General features: G+C 33.5%; 2 protein-coding genes across 2 annotated transcripts; both read right to left on the reverse strand.

Moving 5' to 3' along the window:
• Nucleotides 1-940: 940 nt before the first annotated feature.
• On the reverse strand, nucleotides 941-4,034 carry LOC133824283 (eukaryotic translation initiation factor 3 subunit I-like). The gene is made up of 8 exons (XM_062257159.1): nucleotides 3,639-4,034; nucleotides 3,329-3,544; nucleotides 3,090-3,217; nucleotides 2,858-2,977; nucleotides 2,661-2,750; nucleotides 2,451-2,537; nucleotides 2,272-2,351; nucleotides 941-1,179 (listed from the first exon to the last, which is right to left on the reverse strand). The coding sequence occupies exons 1-8, from the start codon at nucleotides 3,820-3,822 to the stop codon at nucleotides 1,104-1,106; spliced, it is 981 nt and encodes a 326-aa protein (XP_062113143.1). The 5' UTR covers nucleotides 3,823-4,034; the 3' UTR covers nucleotides 941-1,103.
• A 1,006-nt stretch (nucleotides 4,035-5,040) lies between these two features.
• On the reverse strand, nucleotides 5,041-8,462 carry LOC133824284 (protein NRT1/ PTR FAMILY 8.3-like). The gene is made up of 5 exons (XM_062257160.1): nucleotides 8,134-8,462; nucleotides 7,234-7,345; nucleotides 6,941-7,158; nucleotides 6,120-6,676; nucleotides 5,041-6,053 (listed from the first exon to the last, which is right to left on the reverse strand). Exons 1-5 carry the CDS (start codon nucleotides 8,182-8,184, stop codon nucleotides 5,231-5,233), a joined length of 1,761 nt encoding a protein of 586 aa, XP_062113144.1. The 5' UTR covers nucleotides 8,185-8,462; the 3' UTR covers nucleotides 5,041-5,230.
• Nucleotides 8,463-11,164: the final 2,702 nt, after the last annotated feature.

The raw sequence follows: 11,164 nt of genomic DNA on the forward strand, positions 1-11,164 counted from the left end.
ATATTTGATATGAATATTTAGGTCAATTTACTAAAATAATGTATTTAGTAATAATTAATTTGGTTAAAAGAAAAAATAAAAGTGCTACATTTTTTTGGTTAAAAATCTTATTTTATCCTTACAAATTAGATTTTATTTAATAAAATATAATATTGGTTAGCAATCTAATTGATAAAAAAAATATTGGAACCTAAGTGGTACAACGAGACCCAATTGCTATTTGCCCAAACTCTTCCTATGGAAATACATATCTGTTAAGTGCAAGCACATTTATCCAATAAAACCAAATTACACACTTACCCTCAATAATATACTTAATTAAAAAAAAACAATAAATAAATTAAAAAATAATTTCTCTGACGAAAAAATGTTATCCATCCGGTTAAAACAACCGGTTTTACTAAGTCATTTCACCTGTGGCTACAGTATAAGTTCTTTGTCCTATTTGAGGGATCTTAAACCTCAAATTCAAGTGATGCTTTTATACAAGCTCTATTCGTAAAATATTAAAATTAGATTCATAAACAAAATTCATCTCTCATTCTTCTTAGTTTCCTTTTACCAAATAAACTCTCAAGAAAAGAAGAGAACAAGGTCAACGAGGAGAAAAATGACAAGAGTAACTCATACATTTTCACAAAGTGCTTTGCAAATTAGAAATTGAGAAACTAACAAATCACTGCTATTATTTTTAACTTCACAATTTAAAAATTATGTATTAATTGTTAAAACACAATTGTGTAATTTTTAAGCAGTCTTTGCATAACCCACCTACTTAGCCTATGTTGGTATTAGAAAATAATAGCTTGCATATGATACATGAGAAGGTACAAATATATAAATAATGCATCGTAAAACTTGTGAAGCCACTAATTATGTTACTTTTCCTTTTCCCCTCGTAGCCAAATTTCCGAATGAACAGAAAAACTCATGTAAAAGATAAAAAAAGAAAAAGAATGATTATCTCCATAAATATTTCTACAAAATTGTTTTACTTCCATTAAGTAAAAATCAGAGGCTGAGTTTTTACCACAACAATCACAATGCAGAACTAACTATCGGAAAAGACGGTAGCTGGGTTGGGGAAGAAGAAAGCTCCAAACCTAAATCTTGATGTTGAAGTAATCCGGATCAAAATGATGTATACGTACATAACCATCTTCACCTCCACTCGAGAAACTGAAAGTTCAAAATTATGAAGGTAAATTACTATCATTTAACTAAATAACTCCAATCTTCAATATACATCTTCAAAGCTATAACACATTTTTCTTCTCTGAACACTTGCATGACTGCCACAAATTATCTAACAGAAACAGAGATAAAAAAAAAAACCAAACACGCACTTGATAAAACTTTGTACATTTTGGCATGTTTATTAAAAATGCAAATTGAGCAACAGTTTCTACAAAGACAATATTTAGAAATAAAAAGGTTTAGATCATGATGAAGTACACTACATAAAATAAGGAGATACTACAAGTCAAAAAAGTTCATACTAATAACCCAAGACTACATGTTAAGGAAAACAACCTAGAAGAAAACAGAGTTTGAATATATAATGACATACATATTTATCAACTTTCAATGAAAAGGTGAAGTTGCTGCGTCAATCCCGAATCTGAGTAAAGTAGGAGCACCCTATGGGTCGATCTATGCATATGATTAACCATTATCCCAACAAAAATCTATTTTCTTTGGTTAACCATCCCAAAATAAAACAGGGGTTCAACTTTAATAACTTAAAAAGATTGAGTTCGACTCTTTTTAGCATTATTAGAAAAATAGTTAACCAAACTACCCCTCCACCACTGCTACTGCATCAGAATCAGCATGTGAAGCAACACCATAACTACATCAACTTTTTGTTACAAGAGTAACCCATCCACTTCCACCACACTTAATCGTCAACCTTAGTTGTTCCCCAATTTACTAATCCACAATCCCAACTTGACTCTAAGCGAGTAAATATACCCATTAACTATAACTAAGAAACCACTTTATAAAGTCGCCATGGGCAAACTATACAAAATAAAATTTTTACACAACTTTCCTATACAAAACTATTTTACTCAAGGGTTATCTAAAACATTTTTTAAAATAAATACCCTAACAAACCTTTAATTTTGTTATAAAAATTTAAATATCAAATTAGTAAGTATAACCAAAAGTAACCAATAGACACAGTGACCTAGCTAGCTGTTGATATAAGATTATGAATCAAGGAAACATTACAAATTCAATAGATGGCATTACTGATTAAAAATATACCTTTTACCATCAGGGTTGAAAGCCAGAGCATTTATTGGTCCAAAATGCCCTTTCACTCCTCCAATCTCTTCTTGAAGAATCTAAGCAGATGAACAGTAGGAAAATATGATGTAATAAAGACTAAAAAAACTCAATTTCACAAGAAAGCAGTCAGATAATTATACAATCAAATAGATTACCTTGTCAAAAAATTTAGCCTCAAACTTCCCAGCACGATGATCAGTTGTAGTAACAGCTGATGCATCCTGACCACCTCCAAGCACCACCTATAGAGCACAAAACACATTCAAATAAAAACAAATTAATCAATTCACTCGCCAAAAGAATCCTGAACCACCGAACGCCGTACTATAAAGAATTCTTCTCTTTTCAATAAGATAAATACGTACATGATCAAGCAATGGAGACATAGTAACTGCATTAACAGGGCGCTCCGTAACATAGGTCTTGATAAGAGTCAAGGTCCTTGTATCCCAAAGCTAACAAATTGGCAGTGCAAAGAAAGCAAAAGATCAACTACTACTCCAGAAAAAAATATGAATTGAAAACAAATGAAATTAAAACATAACGAGTATTTGCAAAGAACCTTGGCAGATTTATCAAGGGAACCGGTAATAAAGTGCGAACCGTCTGCTGATTTTGAAAGCGAAGTAATTGGTTTTTTGTGGCCAACTTCCTTCTCCGACTCGATAAGCAGCTTTCCAGTCTATGAGTTCGATGAATACAAGTAATATAAAGTTGCACATCAAAACAAAAAGAAACATTTACAAAATACTCCAATTTTAGCATTAAAATCAAAACCACGCAGTTATATTCACCTCAGAATCCCAGACACGAACGACGGTATCTTCACCAGCACTAATAATGGTGTGGTTAAGAGGTCCCCAAACAGCTCTATTTATTCTTCCCTGAGGACCCTTAATGACCAAATCCGAATCACCAATCTCTGAAAAAATTTATAAAACACTTGAGAACAAACAAAACCTTAAACAACATTCGTCTTTTCAACGCTTGAATACAACCAAAATAAAGCTTTAACTCAAAAATAGTGACTTACGATCTTCTGGGTCCTGAGCAATAGTCTTGACTTGAATTGCAGAAGTGTGACCCATAAAAGGGTCAGTGGTGATAACAGCAAGCTTGTCACCTACGGAGAAATCGACAGACCTCGCCGGAGAATCGAAGTTAAAGGTGAATAATTGCTGACCAGTCTGGACATTCCATAGCTTCGCCGACTGATCCGCACTTCCAGTAATCAACAACATCGAATCCCCTAAACCATAAACCCTCCATAACATCACACAAAAAAATACGAGCCAAAAATCCGAAAAGGGAAAACTTGTAAAAAAAAAACAAAGAAGATTTACTCGAGACGTCGCAAGACCAAACGGCGCCGTTGTGACCGCGATAGGTTCCGAGACGCTCGCCATTGTCGGCGAACCAGACGGTGGGGGTGTGGTCCTTGGCGCAGGAGAAGAGAAGGTCCCCATCTCTGTTGTACTTGAGAAAGGTGAGGGGCCTCTCGTGCCCTTTCATCAGAATTGGCCTCATGTTGTTAGGGTTTTTCGGTTGCGACCCTCGAAACGATCGAGGATCTCAGGGCACCGCTGAGTTGTTCTTCTTCGGCTGAACAAGAGAGACGGAGCTTCTTCGAAAGAGGAAGACAAGTGTTGTGTGCTCTGTTATTAATTAGGGTTTGGGTTTGGGTTTGAGTTCAGCGAGAGCAGCAGGCTATGAATGGGACTGGGCTTTTTTCGGTTTGGGCTAACTTCAGCTTAACTCAAAAAAATACAAATATATAAACATTATATATATATATATAGAAATATCATGGAATTACATTGAAAAAATATATATTATGGAATTTTATAGAAGTTACAACAAATAATTACGGATAAAATAAGGTATTATTTGATTAATACGAGAATTTGGATTTGAACATTCTATCATATTTTTTTAAGATTAGACACACATATTTCCATATTTTATATAGAAAAATCAAATAAAATAATACTTCTTATTTTGCATATTTAAAATGTACACAATAACATGCATTTTAAACTACACAGAAATAGTAAGTCACACATTAAAAAAATTAAATAGTTTAAGATAAGTCAGATCGTGTATATTTTGGATTGGAAGCAAAAATATTTTCTAAATAGCTTGAGTTAGAAAGGCTATCGTGCAAAGAAATATTAAAAGAAAATTATTTCACAAATTGACATTTAAAAAAAAGACTATTTTACTAAACCTTTTATTTTAAAATCTAAAAAGGAAATCACGAACCTAAATTTTCAATGTTTTATGAAACTGCTTATCTTAAAAATGTTAAATATCTATCTTAAATTTTATTATTTTAGATGAGTTCTCATTTTATCTCTTCCTTATTACCTTATAAATATGTGAATTAATCACTAAAATATTTGTCCCATCATTTCCAAATTCATATTTTTTTTTAAAATAAATATATTTATACATGCACCTTGAAATTACAAAATCGGTATAAAAACAATATTTTGACATTAAAGCATATTACTAAATATGGTGTCAAATATAATAATTTTAAATATTGTTAGACACTTGCATTGGTATAACATGCATATAGTCTCCACTTTCGTTAAGCCTTTTTGTAATATTAAACCAAACTCACAACCAAAAATTGTCTTTCATTTTACAAGAAAAGTACAAATCTCACTATTTAAGTATATGATTGCCATGATATTTCATATAGTAAAAGTGATTTTGTTTTTTTAAAGTAAAATGACAAAATTAGAACAATCATTAGTTATTATTGATCAAATCATAACCACAACAATTAATCTCCATCTTTACAACAATAGTTTGTGCCCCCATTGACCCTTAAGAATTTTACCTTCATAATGTACAGTAAACATATTCAGAAATGGATCCAAAAGCCTTCTAATAATGAATTGTACAAACAAAGCCTTAGGGATGAACCTCAAGAAGTTTTCTTCTCCTTGTATGTTCTTGCAAAAGCTATGTACACCAACATGTTTAAGAAACTGAGTCCAGCCAAAAGCCAGAAGAAGTAATCAAGGTGACCTTCATTCAGGTTATCAGGGATCCATCCAGGCTTCCCACCCTGTGTTGTCATGTAAGTCACAATAGTCAAAACCAAAGAGCAGAGGTAGTTCCCTAAAGAATTTGTTAGAAGAGAAAATGCACTGCACAAACTCCTCATGGCATCTGGTGCTTGCTCATAGAAGAACTCATGTTGCCCAATGAAAGTAAACACCTCTGCGGACCCCAGCAAGAAATACTGGGGAACTTGCCAAAATATGCTGAGTGGTACAACAACATCCTTGTCAACCAACCCAAGCTCCCTCGCAAGTTCTAGCCGCTTAATCTCTACTATGGCAGCTGCAGACATGCAGAGAATTGAAATGAAAAGGCCTATTCCCATACGCTGCAACTGTGAGAAGCCTCTTTCTTTCCTTGTGTACTTCCTTGCAATTGGGACAATCACTCTGTCATAGATCGGTACCAAGATAATGACACTAATGTGATTGAAAAGCGAAATAGAGGCAGCTGGAATGGTGAAAGACCCCAGAGTTTTGTCCATCATCTTCCCTTGTTCCACAAACAAGGTTGGCATTTGAGCAAAAACAGCAGAAAATATTATTCCAGTTGCACAAATTGGAAGCATTCGGCTCAAAATCTTCAGTTCCTCCACCTGTGTGACAGTGCAAAGCCTCCAGGGATTAGAGAAATCCCCACTTTCAGTCTCACTTTCTGAGATCAAAGCAGCCTTGTCTAGGCACCTGCAAATAGCTATTATTAGGCAAAAAGAACAGTACCCAAATCAAGAAGACTAGAAAGAGAATCACCTCAGTTCGTCACTATGCTCCAGTTTGCGACTCCCTTTAATAATGGAGCTTTTGTCTTGCGTTTCATAAAGGATACTACTATCTTCTGGCGCATCCAATCTCCTCTTATAGAATGCTGCAACAAAAACTTGGCATATTCTTGTCAAAGGGCTTCCCCCTGCTCTCTGTAATCTGTATACAAGTGTGCCTGAGAACAGACTTGCAATAGCAATGCCAATAAGCATTGCGGGGATTCCAAATCCTAGGCCCCAGCCAACCCTGTCTTGAATCCATACCAATATGCTACTTGCTATTATGGCACCGATGTTTTGAGAAAAGTAAAACCAGTTGAAATAGTTTCCTTTCTTTACTCTTTCTTTAGGATCGGTATCATCAAACTGATCTGCCCCGAAAGGCCAAATACATGGTTTGATCCCACCAGTCCCAAGTGCAATCATATAGAGTCCAAAAAAGAATATGGCATACTGAGCAGGAGTAGCTGAAGGGCATACAGAACCTATACATTCAGCAGGCTTCAATGATGGAACTGATGCTGAGAGAGTTAAGGCAGATATTCCCTACACCGATCACCAATCCCACATTTCAGTGTTTCAAATCCGAGTAAAAAACTCAAAGTTGAGATCAGCACCATGATGATGATATACATTTTTCAGTACTCTTTCACATTTGAAATATACATATAGAAACTTATCAAATAAAAAACGAATATATTTTGACAGTTACTAAAGGCTTGAGCTTCACTTTACTGAGGCTGCTGAGCATACGAGAGAAGCAGTGTTATCAAACGAAAAAAACAGAATATTTCTTAAGCTTATACATACAATTAGATAAACTGTGGTGAAAACTGCAATTGTCCAATATCTACCCCAGTAGGTGTCTGCTAGGATTGCTCCAATTAGAGGTGTAAGATAACAAGTGCCTTGCCAAGTCGTAACACTTCTTGCAGCAGAGACATTTCCTTTGTGTAGCTTTTCAATTAGATAGCTGACAAGATTCGTGGAAATCCCATAGAAGGCCAGGCGTTCACAGAAAAAAGTACCTGCCATTTCAAACTAGAACCATTAAAATGAGATAAAACATTAGCAACAGAAAAATGTTTAAAAGATTACACTACCCAGAATGAAAGAACATGCTCTCCATTTCCCAGAATTATTTTTTAATACAGGCCTCCCACGAATGTCCACTGAACCATCACCCGCATACGGTGACTGTCCACTGTCTTCATCCTGAAGGTGATTATTCATGAACTTATTGTTATATCATAAATAAAAACACAAGATCCCATCACTCAAAGAAAGCACAATTCTTTTGATGCCTCCAAATAGAAATTCATGTAATAAATAGGCAAAAAGTAACAATTGATGGTGATGGTGTGGCCTGAACTGCACTTAAATAAGGTCTTGATGGAGCTGATCAATTTAGGATTCAATCAAAACTCTTCTTTCTTTCTTTCTTTCTTTCTTTCTTTCTTTTTATAGAGAACTTATAAAATCATAGTAAATGTTGGGAAATGACATTAAATAGTATGGTTAGTGACTGAAGTTCCATTTGAAGTCCATTATGACACTAGTCACACAACAAACTAAGACAACCTTAATAACTAAACTCATTGCAAACATATATTAATAACTGCAGTAATATTAGTTGCATGCATACTGAGTATACAGATTATAGTAAATCTCCCTGTCTAAAATTCGAAACTCACAATTAATAATTCTCTTATATGAAGAAATGGTTCATGTATGAAGAAAAAAGGTCAACCCTTTGCTTCACTCACTACAAAATCAACATAGCTATGTTTTGGGTCAGCAATATAGAAGACTGGGGACCTACCCAACACACTTCTGTGTACTCTTTTCGTTTTTAGCATTATAATTATAAAGAGATTTGATTTGAACAACAAAAAAAGAAAACACTGACCCTGTAAACTTTCAGAACTTGCTATGTATTACCCAGGAAATCATCCTTTTTCAAAACCCAGATAATATAATAGAGAGAGAGAGAGAACAAGAACCTGCAAAAGGGTATTTTCCAGGAGGGGTGTGCCATCGACCTGGGAAGCCATAATAGTGGTTTTGGATTTCCTTTGTGGGAGATCTATTTTTGGGGAGACATGGAAGAAGTAAATAATAAAATATGGAAGTTTAAGTGTTGTTATAGTGTAGTGGTAGACTGGTTCGTGATAGGTGGCAGTTGGCAAAGCCGTTTCACTGTAATTCCTCAGTTGACTACACCAGAAATTACCTGCATTTCCTTAAGATTTTCCTTTTCTTTTCTTGGCCTTTCAAGAATAAAAAGGCCACACCATGCATAAAACCCAATCTCCTCGTCACCCCTAAGGTTTTTTTTTTTTTTTTTTTTTTGGAAAATATGCCTGAGGTATATTCAGCAAAAATAAAAAATTAAGGCCATTAATACTTGGAAAATTAAAAAATCTCCCATCTTTATTTCTTAAGCCTCTACTGTGGATGTTTTTGTGTGTTTTTAAGTTCATTACATGTTACAATAAATAAATAGATACAATTTAGTGTGGTCACACAAGCCATACTAAATATTTTTGGCAACGGCACATTTTTTTTGTGTTTTATCTTAATATCCAATAACATATTATCGGTATAACTTTGAGGAAAATAATTGTCGAATCTCTTTCTAATAAGGGGAAAAAAATTAGACAAAAAAATCTAAAAATATATACCATCAGTAATAAGGAGACAATAAATACTGTATTGTAATAATTTTTTTTATCCGATCCTGTATTATAATATATATATATATACCCTTGACAGATGGAATGTTTTAAAATTATAAACATTATATATAATTTAAATAAAATATATTTTACTATTTTTAAAATATATATTAAAATTTCGTTTTTAGTAATTACTAAATTAATTAAACTATGTGAATTAATTAAATTGCAGAAGGATAATTAACTATTTACACAAATAGCAGTTCTGTCGGGACAGAATCGGAGCTTGTCACGATAAAAACTTAACACAATAAATAGACAGTGCAAAACAATAAAGAACATACTGAATTTTTACAAGGTTTAAAGACACTTTCGGATTACCCACTCCTTGGGGCCACGCCCAGAGAATAAACCAATTAGTAAAGAAACAATGTGTACAAAAGCATTGACTTAAACAATGTAAGACTCCCTCTTAAACTATTGCCACAATCTTGTTGTACTCTTCTCTACGAATCTGATTTGATGAAACGCTGATTCTCTTGAACTCCCTTCAAATAATAGCGAGTGCACACATCCTCCCGAAATGAGACTTAGATGGAATCCTCTCCCGAAGATCCTTATGAACACGTTCACAATAGACACTATCTATTTACAATGGACAAGATAGATATCCACAAGTACACTTAGCACTCTCACAAAGATTAAGATGAACAAGCTTAATCTCTACAAATAAAGACACTCTTCAAAATAACATAATGTTTACAAATATTCAAAATGGAAGAGGTGAAAACTCCAAAGGCATTGACAAGGTATTTATAGGCAGGGAAATCGTCCAAGGCCATCATTTTCTGGTATCTTTGAAATCAATTTACAAATTCCTTTGATTTAGGAAATCAGCCAACTAGATGGATTCTGTGTCGACAGAAAAGGAAACTGATGAGTCAGAAACGTAATCAGTTTTATCTGGCAAAACGGACATGGTCATTTCTTTTAACCATGTTCATTTTCGATACTTTCTTTATTCCAGAATAGACATAATCTCACATAATCCTTGAAAATAATCTCAAGATAATTGCAAAATATATTTTTACAAAAAATTGATTATATGTGATAAATAAGGCAACAAATATATTCACACTTAAGATATTTTTACATTACAAAATCAGCTAAATAATTTGATATTTAATCCGAAAATTAATATGGAGATATGCTACTAATATTTTTTAAACATTTTAAAATATTTTTGTCTAAATTAAAGTTTAACCAAAAAAGAATTTTATATATAAATTATACTTTTATAATATATATAAATAAAGTACTTTAAAATTGTGCAACACATGTGAGGAATATTTTTTTCACCATTAATTCAGTGACTTGACACATTATTTTAAAATATAAATAAAATAAAAAAATAGTTAAAAAGTTACAAATTTTAAAAGATATGTGGAGACTATTTTTTTAACCATTAGAAAAAAAAAAAGATATGTGGAGACTATTTTTTTAACCATTAGATCAATTGGCTGTCATAAGTTATTTTAATCATATTTTTTCTCTTTCTCTCACAGTTACGACAACTCATCCTATTTCCTATTTTTCTCTCACAACTAACAAAGTAAATGAGTCAGCTAACCAGTCAGTTACATCAAAAATCTAGAGATGGATGAAGGCCATAACTTAATCATCCCCTAAATGGAGTACCTAATGGACTTCTCTATGTACACACTCAGAGCTCCATCATCACCAAAGAACCATCAAAAACTCAATTCAGAACCACAAAAAAGTATGAAACAAAAGCCTCTCGTCAACTACTAGGCCTCTCATCTGCAATGACATAATTTCTACTGTCGGGCACAGAAGTAGGCAACTTATGGAATTGCAGCCTGGTTACCAAACCAAGTACTCCACCATGAACAAACCCAAGAAAAAATATGGTATCAATTTCTCAAAAACCAAGCTAAATTTCCAAAACCCCACTAAGAATTCACATTCAGTTTAAAAAATAAACGATTCCCGGCCACATACAACCCTAAAACAGGATCATCAACACCAACAACTACCCACAAGAGAAACTCATCCTGAAACTTAGTAGAGTACAATTATGCTAGAGATACAATTATGAATGAGAAATGGGTACCAATAGAACCATATACGAGGGCCTTCCTATCCCTGCTTGACCAAGCTGAAGACACAACCACACACAAAAAGGAAAAATACCCTTTTGAAACCAAATACAATTTGACGCTTAGGAGGATCTGTTGCCTCATATATCCCCTATATATTTCTCAGGACAAAAGAAATTAAAATATATATATATATATATCTTTCCCACAAAAAAACACAACCTGATTGTTTGATT

Source organism: Humulus lupulus, chromosome 3 (genome assembly GCF_963169125.1).
Source record: "Humulus lupulus chromosome 3, drHumLupu1.1, whole genome shotgun sequence".
NCBI lineage: Eukaryota > Viridiplantae > Streptophyta > Magnoliopsida > Rosales > Cannabaceae > Humulus > Humulus lupulus.

Bases quoted from the DNA above. Each gene is read 5' to 3' on its own strand.
- LOC133824284 (XM_062257160.1), bottom strand. From the start codon at position 8,184: ATGGCTTCCCAGGTCGATGGCACACCCCTCCTGGAAAATACCCTTTTG. The intron at 6,677-6,940 runs GTATGTATAAGC...TGATCGGTGTAG, and splicing joins TCACCACAGTTTATCTAATT to GGAATATCTGCCTTAACTCT. The intron at 6,054-6,119 runs GTGATTCTCTTT...AGCTATTTGCAG, and splicing joins GAGCATAGTGACGAACTGAG to GTGCCTAGACAAGGCTGCTT.
- LOC133824283 (XM_062257159.1), bottom strand. From the start codon at position 3,822: ATGAGGCCAATTCTGATGAAAGGGCACGAGAGGCCCCTCACCTTTCTC. The intron at 3,545-3,638 runs GTAAATCTTCTT...TTTATGGTTTAG, and splicing joins TTGGTCTTGCGACGTCTCGA to GGGATTCGATGTTGTTGATT. The intron at 3,218-3,328 runs GTAAGTCACTAT...AAATTTTTTCAG, and splicing joins TGCTCAGGACCCAGAAGATC to AGATTGGTGATTCGGATTTG.